The sequence below is a fragment of the Zerene cesonia genome, chromosome 4 (genome assembly GCF_012273895.1).
Source record: "Zerene cesonia ecotype Mississippi chromosome 4, Zerene_cesonia_1.1, whole genome shotgun sequence".
Lineage (NCBI taxonomy): Eukaryota > Metazoa > Arthropoda > Insecta > Lepidoptera > Pieridae > Zerene > Zerene cesonia.
The window spans coordinates 2,084,597-2,106,372 of record NC_052105.1 but is presented as its reverse complement, the minus strand read 5'-3'; the positions used below and the strand labels follow the sequence as shown (position 1 = coordinate 2,106,372).

The following is a 21,776-nucleotide window of genomic DNA, read 5'->3' as shown; positions in this document are numbered from 1 at the left end:
GATTCCAACGCGCCACAAAAGGTCCATCTTGCGACGTAGTTACCTAGATCCCTGCAATAACAACGGGCTCGAACAAGCTAAACAGTCCCACTCGTTCGGTCCGCTACATTTCTCACAAGTGGAATGACAATTTTTGCACCGTCCTCCTTCATAATATTCGTCTGTGGAGAAAAAACCTTTTAAACAAAGAACTCCAACGGAGCGGCGTAAAAGCTTTGGTATCCGTTAAATTGACATTTTTCAGCTCGTACGTGCTCATATAGAAATGCTTTGTTTTGTTGTGCTTTGTGGATTGTTTCATACTTCTACTTGTAAAGTATTAAGAGTATTTGAATGCGCATTTGTAAGAATTTCTATTTGTTGTATATCAAATGAAATCATTTTAATTTGTTTTTGTAAGCGAGCAACCTTTTACATTAATGTCAAACATACATTTTAATAATAAAAGAACTTCTATACCTAAGTGAACATTTTAATTATTTTTTAACCCCCGACGCAAAAAAGAGTTAGTTTAATGTGGATATTTATCTGTCTATCTGTTAGTGTGTACCTGTCTTTAGCATCGTAGATCTCATATATATTACGATGCGGTTTTGCAGCCCACACAATATATGGGATTATATAAATATTTTTTGCAACTCCCTCAATATGGGTATCAAATGAAAGCGCTTCATTAGTTAAATACTGACAATAATTATGACAATATTTTGAACTCAACTAAAGTAACAATATAGAATAATACTCACTAGTGTCACACTTATCGTTTCCATTTGGAAAACAACTTCCAGCCTTTGTGAGTAGCCACTTACTTTGACATACAGAGCAAACGGAATTCGAACAAACCGAACAGCCAATCGGACACCTAAAAAATAAGCTATTAGCATCACAATATAATCACAAATATTTTTCCACGATAAATCTTTTATCTTACCTCACACATTCCCTCTTTTGAATATCAGCAAAAAAGCCTTCACGGCATTTTGGTACGCATTGGCCTTTATACGCGTAATAACCTATTCTACACGATACACATTCACTTTCTTTGGGACCTCTACACGATTCACACAACTCGTGACAGGCCATACAACCGAAGTCATCTTTCTGGAAAGTCCCAGGCGGGCAAGACGCCAAGCACGATCCATTATAGAGAACATAATTATGAGCGCACGATGAACAATAATCAGCTTTCTCCGTGCACGTATCGCAATGTTCAGCACATGGAAAACAAGCGTTGGCATCTGGGTCTTCATAATAACCGTCAGGGCATTGTTGTAAACACACAGCCAAGTCGATAACCAATAAATGAGCCGGTGCACACGTGAGGCAGGAGTCTTGTCCCGCGCCGGCACATGTCTCGCACGACTCGTGACATGGCCAACAAACGCCTCCCTGATTTACGAAGCTCCTCGGCGGACATCTCGATACGCAAGAGTTATCTAAACGATAATGTTTACATGCGACACATTGAGTTGGCCCCTTTCCATAACAACCTTGAGAGTCACACTCCGGGTCGCACATTCTCTGCACTTGTTTATCGTTCGCATCTGCCAGCACATTTTTCCTCTGAGAAGATGGAATATTTTTCGGGTAACTGTGTCGATCCGATATCCCGAGCTCGATCTCGTTTAGGAACTGGGAATATTCGGACGCGTCATATACATCGTTAATGTGATAGGTTTTTTCCTCTTGCTGAACATTATTCGAATCGAAATAGCTTTTATTTCTCAACCTTATCGGGTTCGTGGCTGTACCGTAGAAAATAAGCTGCCATTTTTTCAATACTCCTGGCTGCGTGACGTGATTATTTCCCGCGTTTATTATCTGCAGAGTCCATCGTCCTTCAGCATTTTCGCCCCAGAAATGAACACTTAAGAATGGCCAGTCGTCGAAATTCGAGCTCGTCGCATCATGCGTTCTTTCGAACAATAGAGTGGACGTGGTCCCCATTGGCGATGTGAGTAATATCCGTAAATTTCCTCTGGGAAAAAAGCTGAGTGAAATTTTACATTGAACGTGTTCTAAAAATCTGACCTCGTTCATCGTTCCGCTACATCCGTTTACGTCCATGTGTACCGAAATAGTGTATCCGAAAGAGGTTTCAATGGACCTGTCCTCGTTTATTTCCTGAGACTTGCAAATGTGTTGCGGTGGGACGCTTATCCACTGCTCAGCCAACGAAACCATTTGACCCGCATCCATTAAGCCGTAGCCAAACTTATGGCTCACTTTTCGCTTCACACCGTTTACGATCCACCCGTCCTCTTTTTCTAGAGGTTGAGGTCGAGAGGTCATCACTATTAAATGCTGCATATCTCGCCAAGTGAGTAAGGTATTCGCTTCGAGCGCTAGAGCGCAAATTCCTGCGGCTAAAGGAGCGGACGCCGAAGTTCCCGTGTGATCAACCGTGCATATGTGGTCAGGTCGTAATTGCACGTCCATGTCCACAGTCGCCACGCTCTTGTCTCGTCCTGGAGTGCCCGAGCTGTACGTTGACGCTAAAGTTGAGGAACATTCTTCTAAATACCAAGGTTTATAACCTCCTTGCGTTGCACTCGATATCGATATCGTAAATATACTGTTGGCGTAACCATCGCAATTACAGGAGTCAGTGTGCCGGCCACCATTCCCCGATGCCCATATAAAAATAGATCCTTTCCCGCCCCTCCCGTTTGTTACCCCGTTTATGAACGCTCTGAAACAGAAAAAAACCGTTTTAATGAGCTCGCTCGCAGCAATCTCTCTCGATGATAATTAGACAATACCTTCTCGCTAAAGGGCCCGGGCCGTCGACCGTTTTCCCGTCGTCTTCCGGTCCCCAAGAAGCGCTATAGATGTCTATGTGATGAGTGTTGAAACTTAGCGCTTGCGCTTCCACTGCGTCGTTGACGAGGCCGTCTAACATCCTGACTCCGCCAATGCTGGCATTGTATGCGATGCCGACGCCGCAGTACCGGTTGTATGCGACGGCGGCCACCTCGCCCGCGCACCGCGTGCCGTGCTTATTATCGCCATTGTCTTGTGGCGTCGGATCCGTATCGTTCCCGTTTATGTCGGTCGACGCCGCTGGGTCCTGAGTTATTGAAATTACTACAGTTACCAGACGCGTAGAACGAAACATGTTACACTTCGGCCACCGAAATTCGAGGGAAACGTGTTGATATTCTGGGAACGAACCTAAAATCTAAATTTACATTTTATATTTCTGGGGCATACAATTCGGTACGCTGCATACATTCTAAAAATTCTACATTTAGGTTATGCGGTCAAATGCAAGACATGTGACTTCATCTTGACATCGAAGAATCTTTCTTTGGATGCACAAGCATTCCTTTCCTTTGCATATTAAAAACATGGAGAATTTCATTTCAACTATAAACGTGATATTTTATTCAAAGGGAAAAATACGATCTATGAGAACACTTATTTTCACATAGATCTTAACTATACATTATTAAAACAGTTTTAAAATACATCAGCTTCGAAAATTTATGTCCGGTTTTTACAAATTTAATCTTAATCACATTTTCCGTACAACGGCCGAAGTGTAAACACTTGAAAACAAACGTCCACAACAAGCCCGTTAATTCACAAGCAAACAGCATAATTACATAATTCTGCGCCAGATCAGGGTGATTAGGTTGTATCCCGTCGTCTAATATTGTGATTACGACCCCTTTGCCGGTGTAGCCCTTGCGCCACGCAAACCCCACGTTCATATCTCGACCATCTGCCGCTCCTCCGTTCTGAAATGGTCTTCATATTGTAAACAGGCCCCGTATACTATGTTATATATATTTACTATAGAAATTTGTATTGTCTATGCTAATATATTGTAGTAAAAAGGAAACTACAAATTTTGTTTATGGTTATTTGACTTTATGTTGTGTTTGATAAACTCAAACCAAATCCTACATACTACGTGGTGTATCACTATTCTGTCAGTTAAAAGGACAATAAGTATATAAAAATATACCAAAAGTGTTAAAAATTGCGTTAGCAAATGAAAAGTGAAAAAGCGATCACTTATTACGTTTTGACGACAATAAATAAAAATAGATTATTAGATATTTTGTGTTTGTCTGTTTGTAGACCAATTAACAACACATACCAAAACAATTATTTATTCTAAGTAAACACTCTGATCAAGGGCAAGTACCAGCTTTCTAATAAAAAATGAATCATAAAAATCGGTTCACCCAGAATAAGTTATTAGGCCTAGCCTAGTAAGCTAGTCTATATTGTTTCAAATAATTTATATTTAATTGAACGTTAAAATGCCAAAGTTAAAATTCGTAACACGAAAACTCTTATTTATAGACACTTTGCCCAAGTAAGACTTGAGTGAGATATAGACATTATAAAAATCTATGTTAAGAATTCTTAGTAATTTAATTTCTCTAAACTACTTTTAGGTTCATTTGATATTTCTGACGAACATTTTTTTTATTTTTATTCCAAAAGCTTTCAACTTTTAATACAGTAACATTATAATTTATTTGATCGACTTGTGTCTACATAAATAACAATAAGTAGTTTACAATACGATAAACTCATATACGTAAAAAAGAAACAGTTCTTCGTGAGTGAAAGAAAAAAACAACATTAAAAGGCAATATCATTACAAAGCTATTTCCATGTTCTGAGAATCAGTAGCATGTTAGAAATTTATATCAAAAGCGATTTGTACAATGCCGATACGTAAATGATTTAGTAGCCGAATCATAATTTAATACGGGAGAAATCATAACTATTTATAGAGGCCATTCATACAGTTTTCAACTATAATTCTGTATTAAATTATGCTACAGGAAATCCACAACATTTAAAAATTTGATCAAATACACTATTAATTAAACCCTTTGAGCTGATTTTATAAAGGAATTTACATTACATTCAAATAATGATACATAACGAGAAATAATATTGAAAAAACGATAGTTCAAAATGACATAAGTATTAAATAATGATGTAGTGCGATTTGAAATACGAGGAAAAGAATTCAATTTACTCGATTTTGTTTGCCTTCGACTATTCACACTGGGCCACACATCGAATTTGTTTGTTTGTTATTGTGAATTTATTTGCTTTGTTCGAGTGTAAGTTGTATGTTATGTTCCAAGGAAGCGAGGTTCGTGACCTTTCTTATAGTATTTTTTACGTTAATACCAACAATTATGACGATTAAAACGATATAAATGTTTATGAAATCTAAGTAAAATTTATTTCGTTTTGAAATCCCAGTGTTTTTGTGTTTTGAATTGCCTTATAGGTAGTAGTGAACGGTGAATAGATTTTAGTAACATTTGATTCACATGTACCTGGGTTATTGTGCTGGATATTTCTTAAAGATTTATCAACGGCCGATGCCATAATCTAAAATATAATATATATTTAATAATTGTATAGTTAAAACAACCTAGGTTAATAATATATTGAATTAATCGCGTTTAAAATCCGATAAAAAGCTTTTAATTTCTAAATGTATAATACTCGCGTAAAATCAACAACAAGAAAATACTAAAACAACCTACTTCGATTGTTAAAACAATAAATCAATTAAAACACGAAAACATCAAGTAAATTCCCAATGATATCACTGAATAAGCTTTTCGATGCAACGTCAAATGTTCGGTCACATTAACGTATACTGTTATTCCAGTCTTTTGTTCTTGTATAGTATTAAATGAATATGCATGAGGCTCCGGCCTTGCACTCCACACGCGTTGAAACTTCTTTACACTTACGAGTTCAAGGTAATGAGCTGTTCGTTAATATAATATGAAGTAAACACGCTCTGTTGCATTGTATAAGCCAAATACTGTGAACCTTTTATTTTTATGTATTTCTGAAAAGTGAAGGAAGAGAAAACATAGCTCCCGTTCCTATAGTGTTTCCGGATAGAAACTAAGCATTATTCCTTTCTCGGGTTATCAGCTTTATTTACTCCAAAATTTTATTCAAATCTTTCCAGTCATTTAGGCGTGAAGATTCAAACAAATATAAACACAGATATATCCAAAATTAATAGAGATAATGAACGTACTAACCACAACAGTAACTGAAACTGCTGATGTTATAAACAAATGTAATAACCGAACGGATAAGTCATTTTAAAATTTTGTTCTTAGAAATAAAAACCGTGAGAAATTGACAGGTTTGAACACCACGCATCTTATGATTTTGTGTAAAGATTGTGAAATTGGTTGTATTTGTAATTATGCGAAATGAAATGTTTATTGTTCAATCTACCCATAGTTTTTTATTAAATTCTTTTTAAAGAGGTTAAATATGTAATCTATAAATGAGCTTAAATAGGTATATCTAATAGATTAGTTTACTATAGATCAAATAATCGTTTATATACGATGTTGGTATATTCAATTTTAACTAACATTTGATGGTCGAGTAAAGTCCAAATGGTATTTTCAAATATTTGAAATTGTATAATTCATAGTTATTTATCTATAAAGTAAATAATGTTGCATAACCAAACAAACTTCATAAATGGTTATAATGTTGTGGTATTAATTAAATTGAATAAACAGTGTTAAATACGATTTCATAATTGTAAAAAAGCAATAAACTAATATTAAAAATAGAAAAATATATCTTTAACGTAATCTTTTACTGAAATGAATACCCAACTGCTATGGTGATTATATTTAAAACTGAATATTTGATAAATATTTCTTATTCAATGACTTCTCTGACCCCAAAAAGTCCAACTTCGTTCAATCATTCATTTCAATTAAATGTTAACATAATCCTCTTACTAGTGATATTACATAATACAAGATACTGTTATCAATTTTTTCTATTCTAGATTCGATTTGATCGTCTCTTCATATGGTCTACGGATATAACAAAATTTTCAAAAAAATCCGTATACTTTTTAACGTTTTCTTTTATCTCATATAAAACGATTTCAAATTATTATGTAGAATTAATAACATTCATATTGTACAAGCCAAAAAATAACTATTGAGTGAGAAATCGATCTTAAAATCTTTAAAAATAAATAAATCTTTCAAACCACTTTTTAATATATGGTTTAAATAATTCAACTGTTTTTATTGTTATAAAAAATTAATAAAAACAGGCTGGTTAAACAGTTTTAATAGTCTGTAATCTACTTATCGCAATCACAGTGACAGTGGGCAAGCACTCTTAAGGTCTTAAATCATGCACATTCGTCGAGCACCCGTACAATTTTATTACCGTACTTTTAAGGACTTTTCAGCAATTCCCGGCCCTGCTCATTCTACTTTATTACGTTTGTTTTAAATTTGTAAGACTCGGCCTTGAGTATTTGACTAATTTATAAAACAAATACTTTCTGACGGATTCATGACTTATTCATAATATTATACTATGTTGTGAAAAAATCCTAGTGAAATAGTATTTTCGTATTGGTTTAACTTCCAATTTACATATGTTTGTACTCACAAATAAAGAACTTCTGAATATAATAAATGGGGATAAATGGGGAAATGAGTTTGTCATACAATTAATTCATAGATAAGTAGGTACATATTACATGAAAACAGCAAATCATAAGGAAATTCATTTTCATTAATATGTAGTTTCTTCCATTTATTTCTTAATTAAAGTTTTGTAAATTTATAATTAGTGTGGTTATTTGAAAAAAACGGAATTCCCATTGATAATGTATTTTAGACTATTGCTTTTTCCTCCTGTCTAAAATTTATTCAATGAATAATAATTTAACGTACCAAATACCACTGTTCTTTGAACAAAGGATCAGGAAACGATAATAAATTCGATTGTCTCATCACAGGGCGGGAGGAGTGATCCCTCTTTGTTCTTCTTAGCTCCCTCTGCTGCATCACCCATCTTACCTAAAACAAACAAATCATAAGACATACGTAATTCATATTCTGAAGTTCAGCTGGCTCGACTCAACTATGTGAGATTTGACTTAAATGTAGGATATATTACAGACTTACCAATGTAGGATAAATCTTTATATAGGTTACCTGTTTTTAATAAATTGATATTCCAAATTTCCGTTAAATTTGTAATAATGTCTTAACACTAAAGTTCTAATGGAATCTAATATTACAGCTGCTGTGATAACAGAAAGATATATTTTTACATTTTCATAGAGGCGAATAAAGTTTTTTCTGTAATATATACAATTATAATAAGATATGCATTATCAGGCTATAATAGACTTTTTATTAGCTAATGCAAAATGAAGATCTGTATATATAATTCAAATATGAAAATATTGAAATCATCAAAAGCAATCACCAATAAACGATAACAATAAAACATATTTTAAATAAATTAAAATGCTCAATTTATATGCAAAACAAACTCCATCTCTTAATTGTATGTACAAGAATTTAAATAAAACCGTCAGGGCTAATTTATTTCGCAAGTCTTAGCTCTAAGGTTTGCCATCGCACGATGAGCTTACATATTCAATACCTATCGAATCAATAAGCATAAACTTGCATGTTCCAACTTCAGGTGAAAGTAAACGATATGTAGGTGTGGTCAATTTATGATCTTAAATACTTTCGTTTGTAACGCCTCGCTTTGTTATTTCAGTATGTGAATACATTCAAATGAATCTTACATATAAAAATAAATTACTGTTCGTTAGTCTCGCTGAAACTCGAGAATAACAGGGCAGATTCTGATTATTTTGGTTTTGATGCATTCATTGTAATCCAAGGATGGTTTTAAAGGTAATAAAATATAAGAAAATCTGTCTAGACAAAGAATAAACTATAACGTTCTGACCATCGGGTCAGCTAGTATTAAATAATTTAACGCGTGAAACTTAACATAGCAGGACTATAAAAGAGTGTCTTGAAAAACTACCAGTACAATAGTATTTTTGTATACTGTAATTTTACATACAAAGTTTGAAGTTTGAAGATGATGTTTTATACAAAGAATACATCACAAATATGTTTGCTTATACACAGTCAACTAGCTGTGACGCGCGATTTCGACGGACAAACTCGAGAGATCATAACATCTACAAACTTCTTACAAACTATTGCGCTTACAACATTATATATAAGATAAGTAAGATATTTTTGTCCACACTAGTATTAAGCCGTAAACAGCCTTTTTCGTACATAATATAAATATCAAAATGAAAAAGTGTGTGGACAGAAAAATGTTTAAACCCATTGCTATATTAAATTTATACTCACGTAAAATGCAATATCTTAAAATCCAATATTAAAAATTCAATAGTTCTAGAGTATTGATATTATAATCTTCAATTTGATCTGCGACAAATGCTAATTTTGTGCTGATTTTAAAAATTTAAGCTCCGAAATGAGCATGCAAATTGTTCATTCGAGTACAACGGAACGATGCTTGCAAGATAATTTAAACGTTATTATCAAAAGCAACAAAATTGAATTAGAACCTCTTATATCGGATATTAACGGTCGCTACTTCATTTACAGAGGAGCGTTTTAAATTAAGATCTTTGGATGAAAACTGCAAAATGTTTGAATAATTTGAAAATGATTCAATTATAAGATATAATGGTTCGTGGAGTTATGAGAATTTTATGCAATTACAGTTAATAAATAGGTACTGTATTAATAAAATGCAGCAAGCTTAGATGTTTCACCTAATAGTAATGTTGTTGTTGATGTTGAGATGTTGTTGATTGACCAAATATTTATATATTAAAAACGCTCCATGCACAGCACATGGATATAAATCTATACTAATATTATAAAGCTGAAGAGTTTGTTTGTTTGTTTGAACGCACTAATCTCAGGAACTACTGGTCCGATTTGAAAAATTCTTTCAGTGTTAGATAGCCCATTTATTGAGGAAGGCCACCTATATGTACCACGGGCGAAGCCGGGGTGGACCACTAGTATTAATATAAAATACTTCTCATTGAGGGTATGTGGCGCATAAACGCGCTCGTTTAGTTAAGACCCGCTGAGCAAAGTTCAAAACACCGCATCTTTCATTAAACTATAGAAACGGGAGGCTGGTTCTAAAAGGCTGACGTCGCAAAAGGTCACATAGTGATCTATGGCAAGAGGTTTACCCGCGGTAATACTATTACGTACCCTCTTAACAAATTGCTATCCCACCGGTATAATTAAAAACCCTAATGGCGCAGGTGCTTCGCTCTAGTTTAGTACACGCTAATGGTAAAAAACCATTCATTATAACCCAAACAAATTGTTGTCCTGATTCTTGATCATTATCATCAAAGACATTTATTAGTATTTTTTCTTGAAGAAAGGGTAATTTCGCAATATACGGCACATATTACGAAATATTCGTATTGAGTGTAAATTGAATGGGTATTTTATTTTATTCAACTAGAAATAAAAATTGATTATGCTTACCTGGGGATCATTTTTTAATTTGTTAATGTATCCTATACTTGCATTTACAGACCTCTTAGTGACGTGTGGGTGTGAAAACAAATAAAAATGTTTCAAGTTCCCAATCTGTAACAAAGAAAAAATTATATTAGTAATTACAAATCTGAAAAAGCACACAGAAAACGGATGAAGCATGTTAATACGAGTAATTTTGCTTTACTCGAACTATTTCTAAACCTTCTCTACTGTATGCTAAACCTATACTAATACTAGCCGGCAAACGCTGTTCTGTCTGACTTTTGTCATTTAGGTGTATTATTAATAGATGTTGGCTGATTCTCAGACCTACTCGACATGATAACAAACTTACGTGAGAATCGTTCCAGCCGTTTTTGAGGAGTATGGTAACTAACATGGTGACACGAGAATTGTATATATGATTGAACGCGCTTATATCAAGAATCGACCCATAGGGTCGAGTTTGAAAAATTCTTTCAGTGTTAGGATAGCCCACTTATGAGGAAAGCTATACGCTATATATGTACTATGGGCGAAGCCGGGGCGGACCGCTAGCGACATATAAATATAAACTTAGTCGCATTATAAAAAGTAAATTTTGGATAATATTCCAGAAAAGAAAAGGAAATGTTGAGATCGTGTTCTTCTCAAACAACGGGGGAAAAGCTTACTTTTAATATGTTCTTATTATATTATATGGGTTAAATGCGTACTCAAACAATACTCGACTTCCGTTTTCCTCTATTGTAAAGCAATAGAAATTACTTTCAGGGTTACATCACGGTGCTTTAAGCGAAATTACATTTTGAGAGCGCGTATACATAAGTTTGTGGTAACAGAAAGTACTGTTTTAATCTATACTAATAAAATTGAGCTGATGATTTTGTTTATTCAAACAAAGAAAGCGCTAATCTTAGAAATTATTTCAAAATGCGTGATATGCATGTATTTTAGATGCCGCTAGTTGCACGCCCCGTCTCCGCCCGGGTAGTCATTTATCGTGATTGAAATATTATATATAAGTCCTATCTTAATTATTAAGTTGAATCAAACTGCACATGGTGGGAATATTATATTAAAATCTGTTTAAGAAGTTTAGGCGCCCATCGCGGACAAACAACTAAACACGTGATTTTTATATTATATGCTATATGCTATAATATAAATACGCTTTCCTAGCTAGTAGTGTATATTTTTACTCAAGTTACGTTCGATAATGGTAAATGGACTAATACTTGGACATCTTATCGTCATCAATCGTAGGAATTGAAAGGATTCATTTGCTCTTTATTTAGAAACAAACTTATTTTATTTACTTATTAGATGTACGTATTTTATGTATAAAAGGATAGCATGTAAATTGTGTAATGATGGTATCTAACTAAATAACAATCTTTGTAACTTTTCCATTGGAATAGAAATAGCAATTCATTATTTGCTTTGTTAAAGCAATCAATACCAACTTTACATAGGAATTATGAAACGGCACACGATTGCATAACTAACGTATTAAAGTTCGCCGTTACGCCTCTCAATCACGCTGCTTTATTAAAATGAAAAATTGCACATATTTTATTTGAAAAGTCAATTTACGGCGCATAATAACCGTCCATTTGTTTCATTTTAGACGTTTTAATTCAAGTTTTGCAGTAAACAGAAGCTTTTGGCACGCTGCACTCGGATTTTGGCATGAGAATTTATTAAAGCGTATACAACCGTGCATTGAGTAAAAACTCTTACTTAACAAGTTGTTTAAAATTGGCAATTATCTTAATAGGTTAAAGCCATACTGTTTTGAGCTATTCGTGGCTGTTTTATATGTGAACACTTTAGTTTTATTGTATTAGCTTGACATAATATGGTATTGTTTCGGTTAAGATCTGATGACGCTTATCGCTCTCAAAAGTACTAATAGATATAAGGTCATGAATTCTTGAGATTTTTCCGGTTTGCCATATATAAAATTGAATGATAACATTGTACGTAAAATAGAATTACAAGCTTAAAAATAACAATAAAAGTCTTAACTGAATAGAAATCTACGAATGCGTATCAAATTACCAAACCCCTTGCGAAATATTCCTTACAATATAACGAGTCTATCCTTCAAGGCAATAAATATTTGATTTCCATTGTTTTTATTTTTCTCTTCCGCAGATTTGCGAATTGGATATACAATGGATATTTTTATTGGCCTGTAACCAATTCGCATTTAACGCTCTGTAAATGTCTATCTTATGTTTTGCTTTTATCTTAACGAAATTGTGATGTAGATGAAAGAAGTCACTATTTTTTCAATAATGCTTCTTATTTTATGTCTTAAATAGAATGTTTTTTGAGGTATGAGATGTTTTCCAAGCTTAGAAACTTGTTGTAGGTGTCCCATTCATATCACTATAATCTTCAATGACATTAAATGTTGTAGGGAAAGTTAACAAAACATAACACCACAATAATCAATAGATTTTATTCGTCTACCAATTTATGAATCTGAATTAAATATGATGATGTATTTCAGACGCTAAATGTAAGAAGTTGATTTTCTCTCAGTGAAACATCATCGAAAATCGATACGCTTAAAGTCCGCAATGTTCTTACAAATCTATAGAAACTCAGCAAACACGTTACAGGAATTAATTCGAGCATTCTCAGTGGAATGCGGTTAGCCACCCGTGTGTGGTCACGGTACGAATTCGCAACTTAACAGCTTTATAATATCTAGCGCTTGCTGCAATCGCTGGATTTCCATTGAGCTACTTTCGAATGCTGCTTTAGGATAAAAGCCAAAATATAACTTTTATTTTCCTTAAAAATAAAAATCTGGTGCGTATTGGACTCGCGACATTAAGGATTCCGTATAAATACGTATAAGACCAATTGCACAAAAATTGTTCACGCATTATGGCCGTGTTAACCATTGATTAACCACATTTTTTTATTAATTGTTATTATAGCGGCAACATAAATACGTCATCTGCGAAAATTGCAATTGTCTGCCTATCATGGTTCGTAAGATACATCATGGTGACAGACGGACGGACAAACAAACAGACAGAAAGCGAAGTCTCAGTAATAGGGTCTTTAATTACACCCCTTATTGCATTAAAGAAAATACTATCGTAACTACGAATATTTTTACTCACAAAAAAGTGGTTTCGTATCAATAATTATGTCCCTAAAGGTAAATTTGCTTAGATACCTGTATTACAAATATAGCGTTTAGTAAAAATTAAACGAAACTTATAAATTTGATTTTTACCGGATATCCATAAAAATATTTTCAGGAACATTTGAAGCAATCTATAGGTTTCGTATTATACATACACATCTAGGTTTATACTTTGTGCAAACTCGAAAGGAGGTGTTTAAATGTATTTTTATTAATTCATTATTTTGTATTCTTCAAAGGCGGTCGCTGAATAAGTAAACAGCTTTGATAGAAATTTAATTGTAATGTTGTTTGTGGAGACTTTCTTTCGGCTTCCCTCGTACATAATTCATGACCATTTTTTCCTTGAAAGTGAAAATATTAAATATATAACTATAAATGGAAGTAAGTTACGTTGAAATTGGATGAAACTCGGTATTTTATCACGTTAAGTACTTTACGGATAACTTTTTGAAAGAATATTATGTAATGGAGATTTTAAAATTTCGTTACTTAGCTCAGCGTTCGGTTACATTTCCCGTCTTGTTTAGTGCTTTTATTCTCATAATAAAATCTTTCTTTAATTTTCACAATGTTCTACCAAGAAAGAGACGTATATAAAATAGAACTACAACAGAATATTATGTTATTACTCTCATTGGTATATTTTACGACATTTTATAACGTGCGGTCATAAAAATTATGTTATAGATATGCTTTTTTATGCCATAGCGAGTCACTGATATGGTTGTACGCCTGATGGCGCGATAACAAGCGATCACCATCGCCCATGAACATTTGCAGAGGTAGTGCCGCTGCAAATGCAACTACAGAGTTTCTACTGTCGGTTCTTCTCTATAGAAACTGCGTTCCGAACCGGTGTTAAATGTTTAAACTATATTATGACGATTAAAAGTACTTCTATAAATCTAGTTGAATAAATAAATGATTGAGTTTAATGCACTGGCCGCTTTTAAGTGGTAAGGGATAGGGAAAGGAAGGACGAATAGATAAAGGGACTGGGGAAGGATCAGAGAAAAGAATCGGACCTCCGGCGTCCCCACTCACCGTACGGAACACAGCAGCACTACTATTTCACCGGTGCGAGCTGGTCCTATTCGTGCCGAGGCGTGCTCAACTCTCAAATTAAAAACATCCCACCTTATTTTCATAAATACAAAGTTTTACAATTATTCATATTCACGCAATATATTAAAACGTAGCAGACGTTCATGAATACTAGGTATAATATTTTACGTACTTGAGTCTATAAAAAACGCCCATTGAATAAAATATGTATTAAATGAAACAGTCGTTACCCTAGCAGGATCGTCATACCTTTGATCATAGTCTACTATAAATCAGCAATAAATAATGTGTTGCTTCATTCTTTATCTATGTATACGTATAATTAAGCTTAAGACCTTTTTTAATAAACTTCAAAATGAGGAATAGATTAAGAATACGACTGTATTTTTTTTTTCCTTTATTATCTTAGAACTTTCGATTGGCTCAACCAATTTTTACGATTCTTTTCTTTTATTTGAATGCTCCCTTCCGAATGATCCCATTTATATTAATTCTGACGATTTAAAAGCCGTTTAGTTTATTGTTAAAACAATTATTGTAGCTGTAACAACTCTGAAATTTCAGGAAAGCAAACTTACTTAAGTACGTGATAAAACTTCATTAGTACATTGAAATTAATTAGATTCCCATGTGCTGATTGGGGATAAAAGATTCAACACGGATATGACAACGGGGCGGCGAACAATAGACACGATTAATTAAAATTCACGGCTCAATGCGTACGTGCTTTTCTTAGAGTCTATTCAATCATATCCTACATAATCCTACGTTATATTAAAGGGAATTCAACTAATTTGGAGCAAGGCTTGAGACCATGCCACGCTTCAGTGATGGATGATAAAAATCTTTTATATCGCATCCATCCACTAAAATTTATTGAGTAGGTACTTTTATTTTATGAATTCTATTGTATATTTTATTCTTTAATTTGTATAATAATTGCTCTGTTAATATTCCGGTTTTACATGATTTTCAATGAGGTGCAATTATAAAACGTTCGATTTGGCTATAATACAAAAAAAAAAACTGAATGAGAAAACTCAAAATCTTGAAAGAAGCAAATAGTGCTAAATGGCATAATTAAAAGTGTCAAAACGAAGATTTGAACTGTTCTACACTAGCTGGAACCTGCGTCTTCACTCTACATTCTTACAAAATTTTCGCGTTTATGATTTTTATATGTTATGTTATTTATTTCTTTTATCTTTTATTATCATAATCATAATAATTATTATATATAAAGTATCGTTATAAGATTAACAAAATATGGTATACAGATAGATAGGTATCGTATTTATTATCTTAATTATAATAAAATCATTATAAATCAATCGGTATTCACAAAAAAGTATCCTTGATATACTCTTAAAAACTGAATTCAACCTTCCTGTTGTTTGGCAGAATCCGCTTTTCCCGACATGATTCATATCATGATAATCTAAGAATTATTTTTTATATTCAAATTGCTCTCCTACTAATAATATTATAAATGCAAAAGTTTGTAAGGATGTGTGTGTGTTTGTTACTCTTTCACGCAAAAACTACTGAACCGATTGAAACGAAATTTGGTACGTAGACAGCTGGACAATAGGAATATAATATGGAATAACATAAGCAACTTTTTATCCCGATATTCCTACGTGATACGGACTTACGCGGGTGAAAAAAAAAAGTGAAGTCCCGTGTCCCCTACTGGGGTATGGGGCAGATGATAAACATCTGTTTCACTGATCGATTTTTTTAAGGACAAGTAGGTGATCAGCCTTCTGTGTCCTGCCACACCGAGACGTTTTTTTTTCATTGTGCGTCCCCACCGGGAATCGAACCCAGGACCTCTCGGATCTACGCTCACGCGTTAACCACTGTACCAAGGAGGTGGTCGAAACCGCGGGGAGCAGCTAGTTATATATAAAGAATTTCGAATAAAAGTGCAACAAATAACTACTTTCATTTTATTTTTATTTACTAGATGGTATAGATCAGTAGAAGCTTTAAAAAAAACCTTCAGTTGCTTTTTCATATTATTCTTACAAAAAGGTTTAACAAAGTTATCATTAAACTTCGTACAATCAGTAAATAACCCACAATAAATGAATAACAACCGCCTCCACGGACTAGATTTTACTATAAAACCTCTTTGCATTTAAATTATAAATAATAAACCTTTGAAAGATAACTATACAGCGATGCAGCAATCATATTTGAATTAACCAAATCATGAATTTATTGAGAGTTGTAAAAAAACCCCTTTATATTCGAGCGCAGACCTATTTCGTTACAAGAAACATCATTAAAACATCGTCACATAAACAAAAATTTTAATTGCAAGAGACTAACATCGGAAAAACGAAGTCAATTCAAAAAACTGTTGGCCACCGTAAATGTTTTCACGTCTATTTCTTTAGGCTATATGAATGCGTCGAGGGGCCTTCACTCAGTCTCTTTACCCTTTAACTGTCTTGAAGAAAGTTCCAGTGTAGCGTTTATCGTAAAGATATACGATAGGAAATTCAACAACATAATTACAAGCTCTGTTTTATAACTGCAATTGTAATAAAACAATGTACTGCATAAATGACTGCATGCTACGCTAATTTATTTAATCTTTGATCTTTTGTATATGTTTCTTCAATGTAGCGAATTATTATTCTTCAAATTCTGTATAATACCTTGAGTATATAAAAATATATTTGTTTTCTATTTATTGCTTTACGTTATTTCAAATGAATTAAGACCTTATTATGCAAATTCAAAGGTGATAGACATACATGTTATTTACGTAGCATATTTTAAATATAATTACTTTAAATTTAAATAGTATTTGGGTTCAATGTTATAAAAGCAAAAATAGAGAAAATACTATACTTGTTACAGCCAAACAGAAATCAACCAATAAAAAGAAAAGTAACAATCCAATTACAGTTTCTTACTTTCTGAGAACTGCGTTTAAGTAACATTATATTATAATACTTACATATATACATACCTCTATGCATGCAAACAAGCTTTAATATAGTTTAAATATTTAACATATATAGTAAGAATTTATAGAACTGATATGCTTAATTTCGAGAGTCAAGAACAAAATGCTATTTAATGAAACCAACCAAAAAACAAAATGTATAAAATATTTTATACTTCATCTTGTAAAAAGGGCTTAAATTTTATAATTTCGTTAGAGAGAATTGTGTGGCTTCGCTGGCACATAGCGTGCAGACGAAACCCTTTCACTTTGCTGGATATAAGGATCGAGTTAATATGTTCTCGTACTTCTTCCTTTTAATAAGATTATTTCGATGTACTTATTACATGATTTGTTCATTTTGTTATTTTATATTTCAAGTATAGATGTAACGCAATGACGCAATAATAAATAATACATTAGTACGTCGTTTTTTAATACTACGCATATTTTTCGAATGTTCCAGTATAATGCTGAGGGAGACGATACGAGCCACGTTCTGGGATATAAACATTAAAAAATCTTCGTTATTGACATCAAAGCACACGCACTTTCGTATTCGTAGACGTGCAAGCAAATCACAGAACTTATTTTCTTACTAGCTGCGTTGCGTCCAGTTGTCCAGCTCTTTACATACCAAATTTCATTGCAATTGGTTCAGTAGTTTTTGCTTGAAACAGTGACAAACGCACACACATCCTTACAAACTTTCGCATTTATAATATTACTTACGCGGTTGAAACCGCGGGGCGCAGCTAATATCCAATGTAATTCAGTCTCAAGCGCGAATTCCAAAGACACCACAAAAACACATCAAGTCTATATTTAAGGATTGACATATGTTATATTTATTACGTTAACAATTTTAATTTAAAGCTTACTCCAGGAAGTGTATACTATAACAGCCTAATCAGTTTTCTTATAATATTTTGCAGTACCGGTGTATATAATATTTTTAATACAAATTAATAATTTTAAATTCGTCTACTTTATGCTTTCCGAGCAAATTAAACTGCGACATTAATTTCAAATACAATATAGACATCATTATCATCGTAAGCTTCTTCTTAATTGTAAAACCTTTATTAATTCCAAATATGCGCACTTTCATCAAATAATGAAACTCATTAAGCGATGTTTATAGCTTTGTTATTTTACTCTGTAATAATATCCCATCTCGCTAATTAATGCCAGTTAATCGGATTAATTAAGTACATTTTTTGGCAATGCGAATAAATTTATTTCAATATTCTACTGTTGTACTACTACTGGTGAAGTAACTTTTGTTATCAAATGTGATTTTGTGACATACGTCAATATTTATCCAAGCAGTTTACACTACAGAAACATGTGAAAAAAGTTCATGGTTATAAAAATTCTAAAAAGACACAAAATAAATAGATACTTGGTATAAAAATCGTACATTAACGTATAAAGATCTTATCTATTATAGTTCATTACTAAATGATCTTGTCATTTTTATTCCTAAACGTTACATCAAATACTCATCATAAGTATAAGCTTATGATAAATCTAGTTTCTTATTTATATCACCTACTTTTATCCATTTTATAAGTCCTTTATTTATAATTAACAAATACACAAAGGAATATGTTCATGCGTTATCTTAAAAACCCAAAGCCATATGTAAAACACCACAACGTCCACATTTGAGAATATTAGAAGAAAATATATAGAAATTAACATACACATTAAATCAGATTTGTTATTCTTACTAATGTGAGTTTGGTTTATAAGACCTTCGACGATATAGTTTATTCTGGAACAAAAATAATACGTATCGAAGAAGCTTTAGCCAACTAAATAAATAAAAATAGAAATTGATAATATTATTATAAGGACCATTCAAAACGAGCAAATGCTTTCATTGTCAACAATTGATTTGTCCATCGGCTTACTTACCCAGTGGCATTAAGGACCCTACGTTATATTTTGAGAAGAACCACTTCTTGTTGTCGCTTGACCCATTAATATTTAATATCAAATTATCGAAGTTTATTTATTCACTTGGTAGGAGGTAATGTGTAGTTTATTTAAGAAACGCTTCGTTGATATATCAGAGCTCGTCAATATAAACAATAAATTGATTGATTTTTGTAATTGATTTTATGTTAATAAATATATTTTTATTTTATTTTCTTTATTGTTTTTACGTAACGTATAATTACATACGTTATTTTATAATAATAAATATTAAATGTAACGTATCTCGCTCTTTGTCAAAATGTCACGAAGGCTTCTCGATCAGGCACTCTCCAAATTAATTAATTATATAAATACAAATGTTATAAGGAATCAAACTTCAAAAGGTAAGACTATACCTTTGTAGTACTCGTCAGTCAATCTGTCCATCTCATTTACCTTTCATGGAACATTTCATCATTATTTGCCTAATACACACTTAAATCAAACTGTACTACGGCAAGATTTATTCTACCAGGACACTAATCCTACTCATCCTACTAATATCATAAATGCGAAAGTTTGTAAGGATGTGTGTGTGTTTGTTGCCCTTTCACGCAAAAACTACTGAATCGTTTGCAATGAAATTTGGTACGGAGATAGATGAATAACTGGAATAACATATAGGCAACTTTTTATCCCGCTATTCCTACGGGATACGGACTTACGCGGGTGAAACCGCGGGCGCAGCTTGTGTCATATAAAGGTATGAAAATTATATTATCACTTATTATAGAAACTGAAATCGATTGAATTAACAATGTAAAAGCACTAAGGCACTTTGAGTATGCCACATCTTAACATATTAAAAGCAAAGGTTACTGACTCACTGATCTATCAACGCACAGCCCACACCACTGGGTAGTGCGGGCTGAAATTTGGCATGTTACCTCCAAGAGGAAATAGGCGGAGTTGAAAGTTTGTGGCATTAACATTTATTTTGACGCTACCGAAATTGCGGCCAACAGATAGTACCAGTATAGGTGTCCAGTCTATGGTGCCACATTTATAGAGACAGGTCATAAAAAAATGTTCAAATCATCCTCGCAACTATTAAACCAGAATTTATATTAAACACTTTATTATTTGTATTTTCACATTCAGCAACCCGCGGGGATATTGTTTAATAAGTTTATCTAAAACTTTCTTATCAGCGACTAAATTATCACAAATATAATAAAAATTAACCCATTAAATGTATAGAACTAGAACAAAGTTATACAATAAAATATGAAGTGTTCGAATTTAACTAATAAACTACACTATATACCAACCGAGTTTATAATTTAATAAAACTAAACCAACAAGACATTGATATAATTAAGAGAAAATTAATTCCCATCCTATAGAAATGGGAGGGCAAGTTAATCTTAAGTTTAAATTAAGTTAACTGTAGACCACATCGATCGCCCCGGGAGGTAATTACTAAGCCTCGCAAAATATAACAACGGCAGATACTTTATCATTGGAGTTAAATTTAATTTTATATTCTAATAATATTATATTATACCGAACGGATTGTTGATATTTGAATGATTGACCATATAAGTTTAAAATTCTCTTTCTAAATAACTACAATGACACAGAGAACGAAGAATATTTTGTAGATTTGTATTTATGTCATTAGATTTCATTTATTTATCATGTAACATAGCACAGAACTGCTTAGAATCCATATTGAATGGAAAAATACCGTAGCTTCGCCTAGTTTTTACACCCGTCTAATATAATTTTGATTAATAACGAAAATTTGCATTGTTTTGATATTCGCTTGTTTATTTATATTATGTACCGTAATTTTAATAAGCAACAATGTTTTATTTATATGCACACGCTTTTAAGGGTTGGTTACCTTTTATACTTAGGGTACAATTTTTACACTGTGCTTAGGAGTATTCCAAATAGTTACCACCTATTATCAAACACTCTAAAATCTAGTCTAAAATAAACAAAAAAACCATAAATATATTCTTTGATTTTTCGGAGGAGTTATCACTAAAGGCCCGCCCGCATGTTTAAAATAAACTTTCATAAAAAGATAGGGCTCTCCTATTAAAATGAATGAATTCTTACAACTTCTTTAAATATTTTGTTAATGTGAATTGCTATTAAAAATCTAAACTAGTTTATTTAAACTAGATTATTAAAGTCTACGAATACCTAGTCTTGCCATAAATATTGTAATAAAGAAAAAAGAAAATTGTTAACTGCAAATAACATTTATTACTTT

The 21,776-nt window shown here is 32.7% G+C and overlaps 1 protein-coding gene across 1 annotated transcript in view; it reads right to left on the bottom strand.

The window, feature by feature from the left end:
* LOC119839723 (furin-like protease 2) overlaps positions 1–21,776 on the bottom strand; it is a 30,589-nt gene that overhangs the window by 3,552 nt on the left and 5,261 nt on the right. Inside the window, 7 exon segments of the mRNA XM_038366156.1 lie at positions 10–161; positions 747–862; positions 932–2,692; positions 2,763–3,070; positions 3,609–3,743; positions 7,734–7,859; positions 10,368–10,472. Of these exon segments, the coding sequence (XP_038222084.1) occupies positions 10–161; positions 747–862; positions 932–2,692; positions 2,763–3,070; positions 3,609–3,743; positions 7,734–7,859; positions 10,368–10,472 (2,703 nt within the window).